Source organism: Aethalodelphis obliquidens, unplaced genomic scaffold (assembly GCF_003676395.1).
Source record: "Aethalodelphis obliquidens isolate GAN/ISIS:26980383/991018 unplaced genomic scaffold, ASM367639v1 scaffold53, whole genome shotgun sequence".
Classification (NCBI taxonomy): domain Eukaryota; kingdom Metazoa; phylum Chordata; class Mammalia; order Artiodactyla; family Delphinidae; genus Aethalodelphis; species Aethalodelphis obliquidens.
The window spans coordinates 7,775,078-7,797,608 of record NW_020837997.1 but is presented as its reverse complement, the minus strand read 5'-3'; the positions used below and the strand labels follow the sequence as shown (position 1 = coordinate 7,797,608).

The following is a 22,531-nucleotide window of genomic DNA, read 5'->3' as shown; positions in this document are numbered from 1 at the left end:
GCACAACCTGTACAGCTGTACAAGGCAGTCCTATCCAGATTGCATTCCCAGTTCCCACCTCTTACACCAGGCCACCCCCAGGCCTGTCCATGATCTCATGCCAGATTCCACCGCAGGTCTTTGTCTCAAATCCTGATGGGTCCCCAGCCTCCAAAGTCCTCGTCCGCTGCCAAAACCACAAAGTACATACCTCATCCAGTGGGGTGGCCACTCTGACCATCAACACCAACGGAGATCTGAAGGAGCTCCCTATCCTGGTACCAACCTTATGGGGCAGGGATAGTGGGGCTGGGACTGTGTGAGCTGGAAGGGTTATTAGGGATTTACTTGCCCATCATGCTCCCCAGGTGGAAACTGATGCACCTCTCCAGCCAGAGGAGCAGGCTTCAGCCAGGATGACGGCTTGGCCTTACGCAACCCAGAATGGGTCAGGGAACTTCCTGCACATTGAGGTGAAGACGTTGAGCACAGAGGTTGGCAGCAACATCCAGCTGAGTCTCAACACAAAGCATCAAAATCCTGCAGCCAAGGACTGGATCACTCACTTCACCATCCTGGTGAGGGGTCAGGCCAGGACTTGAGCCGGTGGGAGCCATCTGGGATGGACTCAGACCTATAGGGGCTGAAGGAAAGGGACTAGGGGGCTCCCTTGTGGGCTGGGATAGCCTAGGGGAAGGGCTGGTTCTCATCCCTTCTCATCCACAGTCTCCCTTGTCTCCAAGGTCCTGAGTAAGGGCCAGATCGTGTATGCCAAACATCAGTTAAAAAGTCATGGGAGTGTCTACACGTCAGCCATTATCGACGTGACTTCAGAGATGCTTCCTTCCTTCCGCATCCTGGCCTTTTATTTACTGCCAAGGGGAACAGGGCAGGACCCTGAACTGGTGGCTGATTCCATTTGGATTGCTGTGAATGACAAATGCAAAGAGAAGGTGAGTCAAACTCCTTGAAGTTGTACACCACCATCATAATGCTTGGGAGATGGTCTGTACAAATTCAAGGGCACTCAGTCTAGAGGCAGAGGAGAGGAAGGAGAAATGATGTGGCCTTAAAACCTCAACTTAAGAGGCGGAGAAGATGCAAGTAAATGTGTAGAGTTGAGATTGGCCCGGTGGAGTTCCCAGATGCTCCATCAGAGCCGAGGGAGCATGAACTTGAAAATGGACTTGGGGAAGCCCCTTGGTGACCTATGAGCCTCTTATACTGACATCTCTTTTTCCTTGCTTAGCTGAAGGTTGGCATGAAGAATGAAGGATACCTCCAGCCTGTACAGCCCAGCAGCCAGGTGGAATTGAAGGTGACAGGTGATGCAGAGGCCACAGTGGGGCTGGTGGCCGTGGACAAGGCTGTCTATATCTTGAACAGCAAACACAAGCTCACACAGAAGAAGGTAAGAACATGTGGGCTTTGGACCCAAAGATTGCCTGGAGATTCTAGCTGGAGCCTCAGTTTCTTCACCTATTAAATGAACAACATCAGTGGTTGCAAGGATTCAAGGAGCCTGTGCACAGCATAGAGATTGGCAGGTAGTAAGGGCTCAGTAAATGGGTGATTATGTGAATTTTTTTTTTTTGCGGTACGCGGGCCTCTCACTGTTCTGGCCTCTCCCGTCGCGGAGCACAGGCTCCGGCCGCACAGGCTCAGCGGCCATGGCTCACGCGCCAAGCCGCTCCGTGGCATGTGGGATCTTCCCGGACCGGGACACGAACCCGTGTCCCCTGCATCGGCAGGCAGACTCTCAACCACTGCGCCACCAGGGAAGCCCCAGGTTCCTCTCTTGACCCTCAGGTCTGGGATACGGTGGAGGAACATGACATTGGCTGCACAGCAGGCAGTGGGAAAGACAGACTTGCTGTGTTCAAGGATGCTGGATTGGACATGAAGATGAGCACAGGCATGGACACTTTGGCAAGCTCAGGTACATGAGGGGGGCAGGAAGACGGCAGGGGTGGGGGAAGTGCTATCTAGTGGTTAGGAACATGGACTTTGGTGTGAAACAGATGAGCTAATCTAGGACCCTGCCACTTACCATAGGCCGGTCATGTTTCCTCTCTGATTCTCAGTTTATCTCTCCATAAAATGTACGTAATAATAGAAGTAACTTACTGTGTGCTAATTAAGATGTAGTTTTGGCCATGTGTATCAGGGATACAAATTAACAGTAGCTTAAACAGGTAGAAGTTTATTTCTTGCTCAGTAACAGTCCAGAGGTCGTTCTGGGACTCAGGCTCCTTCTAGCTTGTTGCTCTGCCATATTCCAAGATGAAGTCTCACCAGGACCTCCTGCCAGGCACCAGGATGAAGGGAAGTGGAAAGACCAGTACACTTCTCTCTCATCTCATTGGCCAGAACTCAGTCACATGGCCCTATCTAGGCACAAAGGAGACTGGGAAATGTAGTCTTCATTCTGAGTGATACATAAAAGATGGAAGTTTAGTTGCCCCAAACGGTAGGGGAGAATGGATATTTTGGGGACAACTAGGAGGGTCTTCTTTCAGCTATAAATAGTGTTATTAATAACAATTTCTGGGACTTTCCTGCTGGTCCAGTGGCTAAGACTCCACACTCCCAATGCAGGGGGCCTGGGCTCAATCCCTGGTAAGGGAACTAGATCCTACATGCCGCAACTAAAAGTTCGCATGCTGCAACTAAAGATCCCTCATGTCACAAATAAAAGATCCCACATGCCACAACTAAAAGACCCCATATGCTGCAATGAAGATCCTGAATGCTGCAACTAAGACCTGGCGCAGCCAAATAAATAAATATTTTTTTAAAAATAACAATTTCTATTTACTACAAGCTGGACCCTGTGCTAAGTACTTTTATATGCATTATCTCATAGATAGAACTATGATTATTCCATTTTACATAGCTGGAGAAATTAAAACCCAGAGAGGTTAAGTGACTTGCTGAAGATTGCACAACTTTTTTTTTTTAATAAATTTATTTCATTTGTTTATTTTTGGCTGCATTGGGTCTTCGTTGCTGCACGCGGGCTTTCTCTAGTTGTGGCGAGCGGGGGCTACTCTTTGTTGCGGTGCGCGGGCTTCTCATTGCGGCGGCTTGTTGCAGAGCATGGGCTCTAGGTGCACGGGCTTCAGTAGTTGTGGCACGTGGGCTCAGTAGTTGTGGCTCGTGGGCTCTAGAGCACAGGCTCAGTAGTTGTGGCGCACGGGCTTAGCTGCTCTGCGGCATGTGGGATCTTCCCGGACCAGAGCTTGAACCCGTGTCCCCTGCAATGGCAGGCGGGTTCTTGAACATTGCACCACCAGGGAAGCCCTGCACAACTTTTAAGTGGCAAATCTTGACTACGAAGAGGCTGTGGGATAAAGTGAGGTGATGCATAAAGGATGTTGATAATGATCTTGACACTTGTTCTCTCATTCTTCCCTCTGATCCCCAGACTGGCACTGCCCCCAGAGCCCATCTCCCAGCCGTCACCGCCGCTCCCTGAAGAGCCTGGAGACCAAGAGGAATGCAGGTCAGAGCTAAAGCTGGATGTGCCCTCCTGGCTCCCTAACCTGTATTCATCAGGGCTTAGAACAGAAAACTGAAACCACTCTAGGTACTCCAGTCGGGGGACGGGGAGGGGAGGTGATTTCATGATGTGAGTTTGGTGCTTTCAAAATCATTAGCTGAACTTTAGGAGTGGAAGTTGGAAGGCTGCTTGCTGAGACTCAAGATCACTCCATTGTAGTTCTTACAATGCATGAAATCTAGGTTTCAATGCATGAAATCTCAGGAAACTCTGCCAATATCTCTCATGAAGCTGGCAGGTAGATAGTGAAACACAGAATTTTGCCTATTACAAAAACACATAGACTGGAGCCCACCCATCAGCTACCACCGTTGCAGGGAAAATGGTCTCCACCTCTCTTCCACTTTCCAAATTCTATACAAGAGCGTCTGGGTGGCAGACTCTCATCCCATCCAGGACCCTAGCAGCAAGGGAGTCTGGGAAATGTAGTTTTTAGATGTCTAGCTTCTGTGATACCGGAAGGAAGGTAGATGAAAGGGGAGATGGATAATATGTAGACGAAGACCAGGGCGTGGACAGGACCAAGAAGCCTAGAGTTCAAGGAAGATGAGAGGCAGCACTGGGTATTGTTAGAAGCATGGATTCTATGAATATTAGATTTGTCAGTCTTTTAAAGCAGCACTAATGACTTTGTGGATCTAAATAAAGGGAAACTAAGTGAAATCTAATAAAAATTGAGATAAAACCCTAACTCTAATTTCAATATCGAAAATCATGCTAACCTTCTGAGAACAGTACATAATATAAACTGTTATTTTATTTATGGTAACAATCACTTAACTATAGATGTTCTAATCATGTTATATGGTAGACAATAAGATTATTAAATTGCTATAATATTTTTATATTTAAGTGCATTCCTTCGGTTCGCTAATTTAGAAGCATTCAACTTGACATCATGCTCTACAGCAAGTTTTGTGTTTTCATTTTTTTAAAACACACAACGAAAACCAGGAGTCAAAATCCCAACTTCAATAAATAAACATGGCATTGCCAATCCCTGTCCCAAACGAAGGAGAAGGAGGAGAAGTAGCAGAAGCAGCAGCATCAATTCCAGTCCCAGCTCTGCCACTTGTGAGCTGTGTGACCCTGGGCCAGTGAATTGACCTCTCTGTACCTCAGCTTCCTCATCAGAACTCATCATATGAGTTCAATATGAAGCTTCAGGGGAAAGATACAGGCAAAGTTCTAGGGACAGCATTGCCAGAGATATGGCTAAACAGAGGTCAGGTGTACATGGCGTTGAGGTGGATGGGTCCCTGCTTCCTCAGGTCCTACCCAGCCCCTCCTCTGTCCCACTAACTCTGGCCTGCAGTGAACAAGTTCGAGACAGAGCTGGAGCGAAAGTGCTGTGAGGCTGGGCTCCGGGAGAGCCCAGTGGGGCTATCGTGTGTGGAGAGGACGCATCATGTCCGCTATGGACCAGTCTGCATCGCCGCTTTCCTGAGCTGCTGCCATGTGTCTGAGGCCCTGAGTCGGGAGGCCCGAGAGGAGCAGCTGCTTCTGGGGACAAGTGAGGGGGCCACGCCAGGAGGCACAGGGTCGGGGGGCTCCACTGAGGGACATGGAGTGTCATGGACAGGTCAAGGGGTGACATGTGCCGTGGAAGGATGAGGTGGGAGGACCCCACTGAAGAGTCTGGTGGGTCATGGGAGACATGCAAAAGAAACCCTGCCCCACATCTCCTCCCTACAGTGGATGAAGACGAGGACTTTGATGACATCTTCCAGGAGGACCAGCCTGTCCGGAGCTTGTTCCCTGAAAGTTGGTTCTGGAAGAAGATTACTCTGCCCAAAAGTGAATCGGGGTAGGACTATGGCCCCCATGCCAGCCTCTGGTCCCTGGCCCGTCCATGCATCAGGGGCCATCCGTCATGGCCAATGCCCCCAGGAGTGACATTGAGCTCTCAGCATTGTCCCATGACAGGAAACTTCCTGGATGGGGATAAAGATCCCAGTGGGTCCCCCCAAATGATGTCCCTCTCGTGATAATTTCTCTAATTGGGTGACCCACTGACCCCTTCATAGTGATGGTAAGCCCAAGACAGTAACCCTCGATCAGAGGCTCTGTCCAGGCAGCACAGACTCACTTATGTTCCCTTCCCCCTACCCTGCACTGTCTGCAGCATCTCGCACTACAGCACCCGTGTGACCGTGCCAGATTCCATCACCACATGGAAGTTTGTGGCCGTCAGTGTCAAGGCTGGACAAGGTGACCCCACAAGCCCAGCGCTGAAGGAATAGGAGCACAGTGGCCCTGGCCAGCCCCAGGGCAGTTGGCCTCTGCTTAACGTCAAGCGCCCTCCTGGTTCTAGGTCTTTGCGTCTCTGACCCCTTTGAGCTGACAGTTATGAAATCATTCTTTGTGGACCTTAAGTTGCCCTTCTCCGTGATCAGGAACGAGCAGGTCCAGATCCAAGCTGTGCTGTACAATTTCGTGGTCCACCCGGTCAAGGTGAAGCCCCCAGCCTTCCCCTCTCCCCCCAAAAATGTCTGTCAGTGTGTTTTATAAGGGGGATGGAGTGTGTCCATTATTCGAAGGAGCCAGTGAAGTGGCAGCCTTTTTGAAAAAGTTTCTAAGACATTTTCCCATTAAGCCTCACAATAACCCCAGGAGATGGTTGCTATGACTGTTCTTGGTTTGGAGATAAGGAAACTTGCATGGCTTTCCTGAGATCACATAGCACCTAAGTGACAGAAGGGGTTTGAACCCGGGCAGGGTCTTGACTCTCAATCATTATGCTACACTGTCACCTACTCAGGATTCTCAGGGTGGGGGCAGGGAGGAGACTGTGACTCTTGGGTCCTGGGCCTCCTCATGCATCAGGACCCTCTCACTGCCCACCCTGCCCCAGGTCCGAGTGGAGTTCCCCCACAAGGAGCCACTGTGCAGCGCGGCAAAGCCAGGAGCCCCTTCCCGCCAGGTGGTTGTCGTGCCCGCCACCTCCTCCAAGATGGTGCCCTTCGTGCTTCTCCCACTTGAAACAGGCAAAGTGGATGTGGAGGTCAAGGTCATGGGCTTTGGGGTCCAGGACCACGTGAGGAAGACACTCCTGGTCCAGGTAATAGGCACCCCCAGCCCTTGCTGCCAGTGCAGCAAGTGGGGCTTCTCCTGAGCTCCAGGCTGTGTGGTCACGGGAGGGGCAGGTGGGCCCAAGATCAATGAACAGGCCTCCAGGACAGGAGTGAGGTGCGACACAATGATCTGAAAACTCAGTCACAGAGTCCCCGCTTCGGGCCTTTGGAGTCAGGCTCGGGTTCAAACCTTGTCTCTTCTGTGTGACCTTGGGCAAGTTACTTAACTTCTCTGAGCCTCTGTTTCCTCATTTGCAGGATGGGAATAATCCTCATACCCACGAGTAATCAGAGAGCTGTGAAAATTACACAAGACCAGTGCATGACCCATCAGTAATACTTTATTTACTTAACAAACACATTTTTTAGCACTTAGGATATAGCACTTTAAGAATATTAACTCACTGCACCCTCAGAACAACTCTATGAGGTCGGAACTACTGTACTCTCCCTTTTATGGATGAGAAAACTGAGACACAGAGGGGGTGAAGTAATTTGCCCGAGGTCATGCAGCTAGGAAGCAAAAGAGCTGGGATTTGAACCCAGATATCTGGGTCCCAGAGTCTGTGCTCTTTATAGCTGAGCAATACTTCCTCTTACTGTCATTATGACTATTGTTTTTAACTTTCTTCTTCATTGCATCCTACAGGCAGGGGGTCAGATACAGCAAATATCCCATAGCATCCTCCTGAACCCCCAAGGTTTGTGGGGTCTTCAGGGAGCACGTGGGATCCTGGAACCATGCGCCAGTGGAGGGAGGGGCTGAAATGAGGGGATCTGGTCAGGGGGGCAGTCTGAGATTCTCCCAGAGTCTGCAGTCGAACCCTGACCTCCCCAGTCCCAGAACCCGCTTGTCACACAAGGTTGTGCCTGCTCAGGTCACACCCAGATGGAGCTGGTGCCAAAACAGGACTTTTTGAACAAGATGCCCAACACAGAGGCAGAAGTGTTTGTCAGCATTCAAGGTGCCTAGACAGAGCTGGCTCCCGCGGGGGCTGAGGAGGGGCTGGTTCCTCCAGAGCCTGCCTGGGCACAGGGGCAGGAGGGGCTGGGGGGACCTATGGTCCCCCTCGGGGAGCCATGGTAACTTAGACCATGCCCACCTGACAGGTGACATCCTTGGAGAGACCATCCTGGGCAGCCTGACACCCAAAGAAACAAGGCGGCTGCTGAGCGTCCCCACTGGCTGCCCCGAACAGACGCTGAGCTCCCTGGCACCCGTGATCATCCTGGCACGCTATCTGGATAGCACAGGCCAGTGGAACAAGGTTGGGGTAGAGCTCAGGGAGCAGGTGATGAAGAACATTGTCAGCGGTGAGAGTGGATCCCCTCCTGGGACCTCGATGAGGGTGTCCGGGACTCCTGGGGAGGGTGGCTGAGGTAGCCCTGGGGTACCCCACTGGACCTTCCCAGACAATAGCACCCAAACTCTGACTTCTCCCAGATGACAACCTGACACCAAGTCCCCCAGGTGACCCCCAATTGTGACCCCCACATTATTCCTTCACCCTGACCCCTCTCCCAGGCTACAAGTCTCATAACAGACACCCTGGTTAACCCCAAAGCAGCAACCTCCCAGGTTATGTTATATCCAGACATTGTCCCAGGTTATAGCCAATCAGTTCCACGCCCTGGGCTACACCCCCAGGGAACATCCAGGTGGGAAAACTCCAGAATAATCCCAGGTGGTGGCCCTCCGGTTACACCTGAATGCTAATACCTTCCCAGGTTACATCCAAACCCCCCAGGTAACAACCATAGATACACACCCCGGTTACACCCTGACAGAGACCCTCCAGTTAGTTTGGACGCTGACCCCGTCTCCCTGGTTACACACAGACACCAGCTCTCCATCCAAGTAACACCCAGACACTATCATCCCCAGTGTTAAACCCAAACAGTAAACCTCCAGGTAGCCTTCAGGTAATACCCAAGCAGCAATGCTCAGAATCCACCCAAGAGGTACCTCCTCCAAAATACACCCAGGAGTAACGTCCTTTGACTACACAGACACACTGACATCTCTAGTTTACAGCCAAGAGACAACCCCCAAGAAAACACCCAGGTAGTGGCCCCTGAGGATACGCCCTTTCGGTTTCGCCGTCCATGATCCCTCCTAGCAGTAATTCCCAGTCACACCCCTCCCCAGTCACACTCCTCCTCAGCAGTAATTCCCAGTCACACCCCAATGGCACAGTTTCCCAGTTTACCCCCTGATACAGCTGTACCCTGGCTCCCACTGTCACATGTGGCCATGACCTTCATTTACACCTGAGCCCTGCAGCTCCCTCCTTAAGGCACCTGGACCAGTCCCCTCCTCCAGGTTACATCTAGATATGATGCACCCCTAAGTCCCACCCACACCCTGCCCCCCAGATTATGCCTGGTAACTAACCCCGCCCCCTTCACAGCCACACCCAAGCACCAACTCTCCCGGTAAATTCCCATCCACCTGTTTTCCCAGGGTACAGCCGGATGCTGACCCACCGGAGCGCAGATAGCACCTACCACACCAGCAAGGGAAACCCAGGAAGCACCTGGTAAGGATGAGGACCCTGGTAGGAGGAAGCCTGAGGGACCAGCCTGGGGCTTGATGACCCCAGAAGTATCCCCACTGAGGGGTCTTGGGGCAGGCAGCCTGTAAGCCAGCAGCATTCCAAGTTGCCGTGGTCTCTGGGGTAGACTTCTCCATAGTGTACACGCCCCTGTCCTAGAACCCCCTTGGTGACTATCGCCAGCCATCACCCACCCCGTCTCCCTTCCAACAGGCTCACGAGTTACGTATTCCGGGTCTTCGCCCTGGCCTACCCTACCATGACAATGGGGGCGTTCAACCCTGAGTCTCTCTGCACCATTGCCAACTGGATCATCACCCAGAGGCAGGCGAAGGACGGGAGCTTCTTGGAGGAAAGCCCTGTGATCATGGCGTCCATGAAGGTGCCCACCCACCCCCCACCGCCTGAGCCATTCAAACAAAACCCAAGGGCTCTGCACACTGGGAGGGGAATTTCAGCCCCCTGACGTGTTCCCAGGTAGAATGAGAACAGGAAAGAGCTGAGGTCCGGCACCAAGCATCACATCTCCCTGCTCTGGACCGTGCTGCACTCTGTTACAATGCGGGGAGGCTGGGCACATCTGGGACCTATCCCCCCACCCCTACTTCAAGGAGTTGCCAGTCCTGGCCCACCTCTCTCTGGGTCTGAGTCCTCCGTGTTCCGCCAGCCAACACACCCATCCCTACCAATTGTTCCTCCACACCAGCCTCCAGAAATAGCTTTCAAACAGCCTGGGAGGTCTCTCCCCTGCTCAGACACCTTCTGTGGCAGTCACCTACAGACAAACACAGTCACCTACAGCGGTATCTCTCTGCTATATCCTTCTCTTCTGTATCTCCTCCCAAGTCTCACCCCTCAATACTCCCTGCTCACAGGTCCTTCCGTCTCACCTCCGTATCTTCGCTTAGGCTGCTCTCTCTGCATGGTATAGTCACACCTCATCCCTTTTTTCCCCTGCGCCTAGCCAAAGTATGTTTTCTCATTAGATTTTGATTGGACACCACCTCCTCTAAGTCTTCCCCGAATACCAGCCCTGTCCTGTGCACCTATCACGTTAGGGATGTGATTTATTCACTCATTCAACAAACATTCATCCAGCAACTGCTGTGTGCCAGGCCTTGTGCTGGGGAGAGGGGAGACACAGAGGTAAACAAGACAGTGACAGCCCCTGCTTGTAGAACTGACAAGCTGGGTAGTGGGGGGCAGACAGAAGTTCACCAAATAATTATAACTAGTGATTGTTTAAGTCACAATTGCGCCGAGTTCCATGGGAGAGAAAAGCAGGAGATAGGATTTAATAGGGGCCGTGCCCAGCGCTGGGGGTGTCAGGGGTAGCCTACAGGCGGAAGTGACGGTAAAGCAGCAACTTGAAGAAGGAATAGGAGACAGCGGAGGAGAGAATGGAAAACAGAGCTCCAGGCAAAGGGAACAGCGTGTGCAAAGGCCCTGAGGCTCTGGCATGTTTGAGGACAGGGAAAAGAGACCAGTGTCATCAGAGCCCAAAGATGGCAAAGAGGTGATCCATCCCGAGACCTGGGAAGGAGGAAAGACGCCAGGTCCTGAAGCCTGTGGGGCTTTGCAATAGTCTGGTCAGGGTTTGCTTTTCCTACACTGTGAGTCCTCCAGGGAGAAAAGCAGGTCTGGTTCATCATAGTCAGCAAGTGATGCTGAATGAAACTCTGGATGGATGAATGAACCAGCAAAGACAGAATGCACCCCCGAAAGAAGGGAGGGCTGTGTGAGTGAAAGGCCTACGTGGTACAGGAAGGCGGTACCTAGAGGAGTTACAAACACAGTCACAGTAAGACAGGCTCACAGATCTGAGTTTCTTTCCACCAACGAACATGTATCAGGCACCTATAATGTGCCAGGCACTGCTTTAAGCACTGGGGGCTCAGGGCAAACAAAACAGACAAAAATCCCTGTCCTCATGGGGCAGACATTCTAGTGGAGGACAGACAGGCAATTAGCACAACAGAGACATAAGTGATGTGGCATGGTATAAGTGAGACGGGAAAAATGCAGGGAAAGGGGGATCAAGGTGGGAAGGCTGACATTTTGGAAGGCTTCCTGAGGAGATGATATTTATACAGAACTGGAGAGGTGAGGGAGCAAGTCCTGTGGATAACTAAGGAGAGAGTGTCCTAAGCAAAGGGAGGAGCATGTGCAAAGGTCCTGAGACTGGAATGTGCCCAATATTTTGGAGGAACAGTGAGGAGCCCAGTGTGGCTGGAACAGAGTGAGCGAGGGGAGAGGGGGAGGAGGGGAGCGCAGGGAGGTGATGGGGCAGAGTGTGCAGAGCCTTGTGGGCCAAAGGGAGGACTTGAGCTTTTCCTCTGAGTGAGGTGGGAGCCACAGAAGGTTCTGAGCAGAGGACGGATGTAAACTGATTCAAGAGTTCACAGGCTTCACTGGCCACTGTGAGAAGAAGAGACTTTGGGGTATGTATTAGTTTCCTAGGGCTGCTGTAACAAAGTATCACAAACTGGGTGGCTTAAAACAACAGAAATCTATTTATTTGGTCCCAGTTCTAGAGACTAAAAGTCCAAGCTGAAGGTCTCGGCAGGGCCATGCTCCTTCTGAAGGCTCGTTGGGGCATGGGGTGGGAATCCTGCCTTGCCTCTTCTAGCTTGGCGGTTCCTGGCAGTCCTCGGCATCCCTTGGCTCAGAGCCACATCACTCCAATCTCTGCCTCCATCTTCACACGGCTTTCTTCCTTCTGTGTGTGCCTTCTTATAGGGACACGAGTCATTGGATACAGGGTCCCCCTAATCCAGTATAACCTATTTTTAACTTAGCTCATTACATCTACAAAGACCCTATTTCCTAATAAGGTCACACTCTGAGGTTCTGGGTGGATGAGAATTTGGGGGAAAATTATTCAGTCCAGTACAGGGATTGAGGGTGGAACTTGGGAGACTCAAGAGGAGTTTGAACCTTGTCGGTCATTTACTAGCAATGGGGACACTTCACCCTCTGACCCTCAGTTTGCTCATCAGGAGAATGGAGCTGCTGCAAGAATGTTTTGAGCTAGCATAGAGAGCTTAGCACAGCACCCTCCACGGCTGTCAACTTTTCTTATAGTAAAGCAGACCCCACACAGGCAAATCTCAAGATAGGTCCTCTTCCTCTACCCCTTTCCTCATCCTGCTTTCAGCATCATCCAGCCCAGAGCTGAGCACCTGGGAGCTTTTCAAGGTCAGTCAGGAGAGATTGGGGAAGGTGTCTCCAAGATGGTAAAGAGATTATGGCTGTGGTTCTGCATCCCCACAGGGTGGCTACCGAGGCTCGGAGGCAAACGTATCCCTCACAGCTCTCGTCCTGATCGCTCTGAATGAGGGGAAGGAGTTGTGCAACCAGAAGATACCGGTAGGACCCAAAGACGAGGGCAGGGTCTGCAGGGTGCCACGCCCCCTGCACGCAGCGGGCTCCCCTGCCCTCATGTCCTTCTTACTGCTTTCCTCCCTTCTAACTTCCAGACCCCTTTCCTCTGATCACCTCCCTCTAGCCTCTTCTCTTGACTTTCTAGAACTTGGCTGCCAGCATGAAGCAAGCCAGTGACTTCCTGGAGAAAAAACTCCCCCACATTCAGACAACCTTTGCCGTAGCCATAGTCTCCTATGCTCTGGCCCTCACCAGGAGCCCCCGAGCCAACGACCGCCTGGACAGCGTTGCCAGCCAGGGTGGGTGGGGGCCACTTTTCAACCAGCTATGTGTTAACCACAGTCACGGGGGCAGAGAGAGGGGGATTGTATGATCTCAAATCCAGCAAAATGTGATTCTTCATTTATGAGCACCTATGCTGTACCCACCCTTGAGCTCAGACCCTGAGAAACCAAGGTGAACAAGACTGATGTGGTCCCTGCCCTCAAAACTCCCCAGCGTTCCTGGGGGAGGCAGGTGGAAGACAAACAGATCAAAAGAGAATTACTAATTGAGACAGGCGCTGAGATAATAACATACAAGGTGGGTGGGAGCGATGATGAGGGGAGGGGAGTATAGACTGGAGAACTGGGAAGGCCTCTGTGAAAAGGGGACCCCTCAGCTGGAATGAAAGATGAGAATGCTCACCTACGTGAAAGGCCAAGGATATTCCAAGCAGAAGGAATGGCACGTGCAAATGCTCTGAAGTGGGAAAGTGCTTGGTATGTTCGAGAATGGAAAGAAGGTCATAAAACATAGGTAACTGAGAGGGGTTTGCTTCCCATGGCCTGCGCTATCCCATCCCTGAGGGTCCTGGTCCCATCCTCTCCATTCCCCAAGTCAAGAGGAGTGGAGGTAGAAAAACTCACTTGCAGTGGGACCGAGAGGAATGTGGAGGGGCTTCTTTGAACCTCAATTTCCCCAACTCTAAATAGTGTCCCTGTCTCCTAGAGTGGTTCTGAAAAATGCAATGTCCATACGTCTCCTCAGCAAAGATTTTCACATAAAGTAGGTGCTCAATAAAATAGCAGATGAGAAAAACTGGGCAATGTGACACGAGGAGAGGGCAGGTTTAGGTAGGTGGGCCCAGATCTGCGTGACAAGGTGGGCATCCATCTTCTAGACAAAACCCATTGGCCAGTGGACGACCTGGACACGGACTCCCTCTACACCATTGAGGCCACGGCCTATGCGCTGATGCAGAAGCTGGAACTGGGTCGGCACAATGAGACGCACGCCATCGCCAAGTGGCTACTGGAGAAACGGGAGCTGGGAGGAGGCTTCCAGTCCACCCAGGTGACTGGAGCCTCGGAAACTGGGGGGAGGGGGAAGGGGGAGGGGGGGTCGCTAGCAGAGGTGCTGACATTACTGGCCCGCCGGAAGGAGCTGTCCGTGGTGCTCGTGCCCCACGGGGCTCCGGTGCGCTGTCAGTGGTGCTGATCCGAGGCCCCCATCCCAACACCCAGACCACGGTCGTGGCCATAGAGGCCCTCACACGCTTCCGCGAAGCTGTCCCCTTCGACGGTGTCCAGGATCTCCGCGTCCAGATCAGAGCCCCCAAGAGAGCCTTGAATATGGAATGGCTCATCGATGAGAACAATGCCTACCAGCTGCGGTCAGCAAAGGTATGGAGCTAAGGGGCAGCTGGGAAGTCCTTACGGTAGTTGCACTGGAGATGAGACCAAGAGTCATGTCCCTGGAAATCTCCCCTCACCAGTATTATCCAATCACCATTGGCTATACTATCAATGTATTGGTTCATTCATTGCACAAACATTTCCTGAGCACCTACTGTGTGCCAAGCATTCTCCTGGGTTACATTATGAAACATCTGTGGTCCCTGTTCTCAAAACACTTACATTCTAGAAAGAAATTAAGACAATAAATATAATTCTACATTCCACTTTAAGCTTTCAGAACACAGGGGAATGAAATAAGTGTGTAAAGGACACAATAACCTGCGTATGGGGAGTAAGGTAACCTCCATGACCTTACTCCATGAAGGAGGTGATAGTCACCTTCAATTATTCAATCATCCTTTTTGAGCACTTACTGTGTGTCAGACACTGTTCTGGGTTCTGGGAATATGGCCATGAACAAGACAGAAAAAAAAATCCCTGTCCCTGTAGAATTTTATATTTAAGTGGGGATAGACAAAAAAGTGATGTGAATAAATAGAATATGTAATGTGTTAAATGACGGCAAGTGCTATGGGGAAGAATTAAGCAGGGAGGGGGGTGGGAACATCAAGGAGTTGTAATTAGGCTGGGTAGGGAAGGTCTCACCAAGAAGGTAATATTTGAGCAAAGACCTTAGGGAAAGGCAGATGTGATCCTTGTGGATATCTAGGCAGAACAAACAGCAAGTGCAAAGGCACTGAGGCAAGAGTGTTCTAAGAACAGCAATGGGATTTAAGCAGGGGTGATGTGATTGCATGTGAATTTGTAAACGTTTGCTCTGGCCGATGAGGGAAGAATGAATGAGGGAAACAAGAGCAGATGCAGGGACTTCCCTGGTGGTCCAGTGGGTAAGACTCCACGCTCCCAATGTAGGCGGCCCGGGTTTGATCCCTGGTCAGGGAACTAGATCCCTCATGCGTGCCACAACGAAGATCCCGCGTGCCGCGACTAAGACCTGGTGCAGCCTAAATAAATAAATAGTTTTTTAAAAAAGAAGGAAAAGTAAAACCATCTTCATGAAGAGAGGTGGGAGAGTCACTAGACGCCAAGTTAGGGAAATAACTGAGGCCCCAGTGCCCGTGCCTTCTTTCCTCTCCATCCCCACTGCGTGTAAGCCATGTTTTGCTGCTTCTTCTCCCCTCAAATCCTTCTCCCCTCTCTTTTCAGTTCTCTGCCCAGGATGACCTAGAGATCAGAGCCAGCGGCAGTGGAACAGGCACCATCTCGGTAGGTCTTGTGTTCCTTAGCTAGAGCCCAGGGCTCCCCCAGTTGGTGGAAATAGAGGCAAATATAGACTCCAAAACAAGATTGAAATAAGCAATAACCTTAGCTACCATTTAGGACACAACCCTTTGTTAGGCATCAATCTAAGGACACGTCAAAACCCCCCTGAGAAGCTGGTAAAAATATGGGCTCCATGTGACGGGTGGGGAAATAGAGGTTTTCACTTTCAGTAAGTCAAGAGTCAGGGAAGACAGAGGCCAGAGATCTTTGGACCCCTCTGCCCCTCCTATGTGGAATCCCTGAAGGGGTCTCTTTCCTTGCCCCCTAAAAGAAAGACTCTCCCGCCAGGGTGCCTCTCAAAACCCAGAGGACAACCCCACCCTTCCCCCAATATCTGAAGGCTATTTTGAGCACTTACTGTGTGTCAGACACTGTTACACACATTACATCGTCTGGCCCTATGCCCTATGACCCAGGAGGACAGCCTTCTTTGTCACCAAATTCAAGGTAGCCTGCTATCATGTTTCAGGCAATAGAGCCAACAGAGTTGAATCCCTGCCTTTGTTGTGTGACCTCAGGCAAGTCACACTCCACCTTAAACTTCAGCTAATTTTGAATTACATAAAATAAGAAATTCAGTTCCTCGGTCGAACTAGTCACATTTCAAGTGCTCGATAGCCACATGTGCGGACTTGCCTGGCGGTCCAGTGGTTAAGACTCCCTGCTTCCATCGCAGGGGGCATGGGTTCAATCCCTGGTCGGGGAACTAAGATCCCGCATGCTGCACGGCACAACCAAAAAAAAAAAAAAAAAAAGCCACGTGTCTAGTGGTTGCCACACGGACAGCACAGTTAGAGACTATTGCCAACACTGCAGGAAGTTTTATTACAGAGCTGGCCTGCCTAGACTATATAGGGTGTTCTGGCCACTGAACACATGGATTGAACGGGAAAGACCTCGCTGTGAATTCCCCATGGGGCAGAGAGCTGGGCAGGCAGGAACTGAAGCAAGGAGGAAAGGAGTTAGTGTGGATGGGCTCTGACACCTCCCCCTCCGACAGATCCTGACCATGTACCACAGGTCTCCAGAGTCCTGGGAGGACACCTGCAACCTGTACCACCTGAATGTGACTCTTCACACAGCCCCGAAAGGTGAGCCTGGACTCAGGGATACCCAGCTCTTCTTTTTTATTACTTTATTTTAGCTATCATTCAGTAAGCGTCTCTATTGTTTTATTCAGCCATTCAACAAATATTTTTCTAACATCTTTATTGGAGTATAATTGCTTTACAATGGTGTGTTAGTTTCTGCTGTATAACAAAGTGAATCAGCTATACATATATCCCCGTATCTCCTCCTTCTTGCGTCTCCCTCCCACCCTCCTTATCTCACCCCTCTAGGTGGACACAAAGCACCGAGCTGATCTCCCTGTGCTATGCGGCTGCTTCCCACTAGCTACCTATTTTACATTTGGTAGTGTGTATATGTCCATGCCGCTCTCTCACTTCGTCCCAGCTTACCCTCCCAACAAATATTCTTTGAGCATTTACTAGGTTTCTTGGCCCTGGGAACGTAGGCATGAACAAGAAAACTATCCCGTCTTCTTGGCCCTGGGAACGTAGGCATGAACAAGAAAACTATCCCGTCTTCTCCTGGAGCCCACATTCTAGTAGAAGGACGCAAACAATAACAGTATATTATACTTTTGTTGTTATTTATTTATAACATAAGTGAATCTGCATTGTAAAATATAAATATGAAGCATAATAGCAGGTGATGATAAGTACCATAGAAAATAAAGCAGGAAAAGGTGCTACAGACTTGGAGGAAGTCCAGGGGAAGCTCTCTGAGGAGGTGGCATTTGAGATGAAACATGAAAGAAGTGAGAGAGCGAGCCAGGAAGGATCTGAGGGAAGAGCATTCCAGGCAGACGGAACAGCAGGTGCAAAGGGCCTGAGGCAAGAATGAACTCACCTGGTTTGAGCAACAGCAGGGAGGCCAGTGTGGCTACAGAGGAGCAAGGGGTAGATTTTCCGTTGGAAGAGTTGGAGAGGTGATGGGGCAGATGGGGCAGGGACTTACAAGCCACGGTGAGGACTCTAGCGTTTGCTTGGAGTGAAATAGGAGCCAGAGAGGGTTCTGAGTAGAAGAGGGACATGACCTAGCACAGGTTCGCACAGGCTCCCTCTGGCCGCTGTGGGGGAAACAGACTATAGAGGGCACAGGTGGGAGCTGGGAGACCAAGGAAGAGGTGACTGCACTGGTCCTGCAGGAAATGATGGGGCCGGACCAGGGAAGGGGCTGTGGAGATGATCAGAAATGGATTCCAGAGTTTCCAGTCTGGGGTACCAAGAAGGAAGAGAAAGGACTTTGCCACTGGTAGCTCACTGTCAGGGTAGGGGGAAACAAGTCTCACCAGTCCCAAGACCTTTAGGGACTAAAAGTGACCAAGACTTTGGTTTGGACCCCATTTCTTAATTGTTGTAGTAGCAGTAATATGATAATGGTAGTAATACTATAGTGATAACTGACAGCTATCAAGCACTGATCAGGCATTATGTTAGATGCTTTACTTGTATTAACTCACTTAAAATTAACCAGCTGGGTTGGGAATATTATGATCCCCATTTACAGTTTAGGAAACCAAAGCACAGAGAGGTTAAACAACTTGCTCAAAGTCATAGCAGAGCCAGGATTTGAACCCAGGAAGCTGGCTCCAGAGGCTGTGTCACCCAGCCTCTAAATTCCTGCCTTCTCTCTGCAGATAATAAAAAGGGGGAAGCGACCTTTCAGCTCCGGATGGAAACAAGGTCAGGTCACCAGGATCGTGGACTGGGCAGGAGGAAGGACTCACTTCCTGGAATCCAGACTCCTTAGCAGCTCTCCCTATATACTGAGTGGAGGGAGGGAACCAGCCACACTTGCCTCTCCATGCCTGCCCCCTCATCCCTACCTCTCCTCCTGCCCTCCCCTGCCTGTCCCCCTTTCTGCCCCCTACCCCACCCTTCCATGCTTATCTACCATCCTGCTACCCCAACCCTGCCCCCCAGCTTTCCCTGTCCCAGAAAGGTGGGCTCCTGCACGGTGAACATGCACCATGACCCAGATGCCCAGGGCTAGCTCTGAACCCCATGACTCTCCCCTCTCTTCATCTTCTCCAGATATTCTAGCCCCCACCTCAGTCAGGCTCTGTCTCCCAAATACCCTCACCCAGGTCTGTCCCAGATTTTTTTTTTTAATGTATTGAGCACCTAATTGGTGCCAGGCTCTGTTCTAGGAGCTGGGGGCCCAGCTGTGAGCAAAGGCAGTTCCTCCCTGCCTGGTGGAGCTCACAGACTATCAGGGGAGACAAACAATAACCGAATAATCACCAGAATCAAGGCAAAATGACAACCGTGATTAAATGTGGCAAAGGAGAGGTCCACAGAGCCACAGGAGGGCAAATTAGAGAATGATCTGGTGTGCCGGCTGGGGAAGGCTTCCCAGAGGGGGTGATGCATCAGCTGAAATTGCAAAGGTGACAGGATTTTTCAGGGCAAAGAGGGAGGAAGAATTCCAGGCTGAGAGAACAGCATGTGCCAAGGTCCAGTGGCAGGCAAGAGACTGACACTTCAGAGCAATCAATCAGAGGCCAGAGGGGAAGGAGGGGAAGTGAAAGGATGAGGCCAGGTGTTTTGGTAAAGCAAGGAAGTTAAGCAAGGAGGCAACATACCAGATTTCTGTTTGCTAAAGCTGTATCCTCTTGGGGGCAGAGGAGCGACAGGCAGACACAGGAGAAGGCTACTGCCCTTGTCCAGGCGAGAGGTGATGACAGTGGGAGCGTGGGAGAGGGGCAAGGGGACAGTGGGAAGAGACTGGTGCTGTGAAATCCCCAGGTACCAGGGTCATCGAGAGGCCACAATGACCATCATGGAGGTCTCCCTGCTCACCGGCTTCTACCCCAACCAGGATGACCTCAAACAGGTAATGAGCAGGGCGGGGATTGCCCTGGCAACATCCCACATTCCCCGAGTGGGCGCAGAACAGCATCTACCTGGGTCAAGACCCCCAGGTTAATGTCTCACAGTCCCTGCCCCAAGGTCAGCGGCCATGGTCACTTCTGGGGGACTCCCTGTATGACCTTAGCTAAATTCTTGCCCTGATTGTGCCTCAGTTTCCCCAACAGTGGGGCTGATTGGACAAGGGCCGGGAGCTCTGAGAGTTGCTTCACACTAACTGGAGCTCCCGGGGCTGGGTGCCTTGGAGGATCTCTGCCGACGCGCATTCCTCACCCTCTGCCCCAGCTCACGAGCGACGTGGAGAGGTACGCCTTCCAGTATGAGACCAAGACGACCTCCAGCGACAGCACTGTTGTCCTCTACCTGGAGAAGGTGAGGAAGGCCAGGTGTCCTCTGCCAGAGGTCCGTGGGCAGCCGGATGGGCGGAGAAACCACAATCAGCACCCTGGTCAGTGTTGTCCGAGAGCCATGCCCTCTGAAGTCAGCTCCTCAGTATTCAGGGCCACGCGGTCAGTGGTTATGGCCAAGGCCCTGTGGTCAGTACCCCATGCTCCGTGGCCCTGATCAGCTCAGACAGGACTTCCCTTCTCCAGCTCTCCCACGAGGTAGACACGGTGCTGGGCTTCCGCGTCCACAGGATGCTGCAGGCGGAGTTCCTGCAGGCTGCCCAGGTCATGGTCTACGACTACTACGAGCCTTGTGAGCAGGGGCCTTGGGGTGGAGGGCTATCCTGGGAGGGTACAGGGCCTGAGAAGGACTGGGCCAGAAAAAAAGGGAGGGGTGAGGGGCGGGGCCAAAAGGGGGAATGGGGCGTGGCAGAGGGGGTCCTTGGCTCCGTGGGAGGGGTGGCCAAGAGGGCGCCGGAAGGGACCCAAGGAGCGTGGTGATGAGGGGCGTGGCCTTCCTTAGTGGTTAAAGTGGCCCCGGGGAGGGGCGGAGGGGCCTGGAAGCGGGTGTGGCAGAGCTGAGAAGGGACTTGGCGTGGCCCGCTGGGTAAGGGTGGGCAAGAAGTGGGCAGGCTCTTTAAAGAGGAGGGAACCTGTTCAGGGGGTGGCTGGGCAGGTCAGGTGGGGCGGGGCCTGCTGGGGGCGGAGCCAGACATGCACCCAGCCCCCAGGAGCACTGGCCCAAGCCAACCCCGGTCACTCGCCTCTTCTCACAGCCCAGAGGTGCAGCTCCTTCTACAACCTGCCCACAGAGCACGCTTCCTTGAGGAAGATCTGCCACAGAGACGTGTGCAGATGTGCCGAGGGTGAGGTCATGGGGCTACGGAGGGCTGGGACTGCCAGGCTAGGGGTTCAAGAGCTTTTCATCACTTCCTGGGCGCCTTCTGGGCTGAGTTTAGACAGAGAGAGAGAGAGACAGAGAGATAGCAAGACAGAGACAAAGAGAGACAGAGAAAAGGAGACAGAGAATGACACATACACTCAGGCACAGCCAAAGATCAGGCGAATCAGAGACACAGACACGGAGGGACACTCAGATGAGAGACACAGAAAAGAAAAAGACCAAACAGAGAGACAGAGGAGGAGAGAGCACCCTACAGATCGGAAAGGCCAGACCCAGAGAGCCAGCGGCTGCCGCCTGGGGCCGGATGGCGGTCAGATGGGAGGAAGGCCCCTGCGCCAGTGCAGCTAGAACAGCCGCCCCCCCTCCCCCAACCTTCCAGAACAGTGCCCATCCCCAAAGGACAGCGACCACCTGCAGCAGGAGCAGCTCCAGGCAGCAGCCTGTGAGGTTGGCGTGGACTTTGGTGAGTGTGGGGAGTGGCAGGGGGCGGCCCACCTGCAGGCTGGACACCAACACGACACCCTCCTGGACCCCTCCCCCAGTGTACAAGGCCAGGCTGGAGTCTGTGGAGACCTCCGCCTCCAGCCCCTACATCTACTACAACATGCAGCTCCAAGCCATCATCAAGAGTGGTATGTCCAAGGTGGCAGAGGAGGGGGCGTGGGGGCCTACCCCAGGGGTCCCAACGCGGAGGAGGGCCAGGCCTATGCCAGCTCACACACTGGTTCTCCTCTCCTCCAGGCACGGACTCTGCCAAGCCCCTCACCATGAAGAAATTCGTCACTCACGCCACCTGCCATGACTCCCTGGGGCTGCAAGAACACGAGACATACCTCATCATGGGCCAGACATCAGACCTGTGGAGAGTCAAATCTGAGTGCGTGGGGGGCTCCTGCTGCCCTGGGGACTCAGGCCTGGGCCCCCTTCCCTACCCCAGTCCAGTCCTTGGTGTCAAAGTTTCTACTACACCTGTCAACACGAGTCTTGGGTTTCAGGGCTGCCCCGAATGGAGGTGTAGGCTGTGCACTGCACAACTCCAGGGAACACCATTCATAAGGAGATGTTGTAAATGTAGTTGTAAATTTCCAACAGAGGGCAGGAATGAGACAGAGGAAGGGGAGCATTTTCTAATCCCCAGCAGTATGGGCTAGAGGTGGGGGGACCTGAGATGGCCTGGTGGAGTGGACACTATAAGCTGTGGCTCTGAGAGTCTGTCAGGCAGGGCAGAGGGGCAAGTCAGAAAGGTCTCCACACCTTCAAGGCACCCGGCTCTCCTCACCATCCTGGCCACCTCTTGCCCACAGATACACCCATGTCCTGGGCAAGGAGACGTTCCTCATGCACTGGCCAGTGGATGGGGCAGTGGGCAAGAAGGAATTGCTGGACCAGCTGGAGGGGTTTTCAGAATATATGCGCACCCATGGCTGCGAGTCCTGAGACCCTGAGGCCTCTGCTGCTCTCAGGGGGTTGTCTCCAAGCATGCCTAGGTCCCTGGGCTTCACCGCAAATAAAGAGCAAGGAATATCATACTCAAACTCCAGACATGTGTTCCTGCCTCAGCATTCAGCAGGGGCCCTGCAGAACCTGCCCTGACATTGCTTGGACCTACATCCTCCGTCTCACTCCTACTCCATTCCAATCACACTGGCCTTCTTTGTGTCCTTCCAACACCTGAGTTGATTCCCACCTCAGGGCCTTTGCACACACTGTCCCCTCCACCAGGTACACCTTCCTCCAGATGTCTTTA

The 22,531-nt window shown here is 52.2% G+C and overlaps 1 protein-coding gene across 1 annotated transcript; it reads left to right on the top strand.

Moving 5' to 3' along the window:
* Positions 1–19,396: 19,396 nt before the first annotated feature.
* On the top strand, positions 19,397–22,324 carry LOC113608961 (complement C3-like). Its single transcript, XM_027086018.1, has 8 exons — positions 19,397–19,459; positions 19,780–19,866; positions 20,088–20,193; positions 20,657–20,746; positions 21,164–21,247; positions 21,327–21,416; positions 21,526–21,661; positions 22,089–22,324. Exons 1-8 carry the CDS (start codon positions 19,397–19,399, stop codon positions 22,219–22,221), a joined length of 789 nt encoding a protein of 262 aa, XP_026941819.1. The 3' UTR covers positions 22,222–22,324.
* Positions 22,325–22,531: the final 207 nt, after the last annotated feature.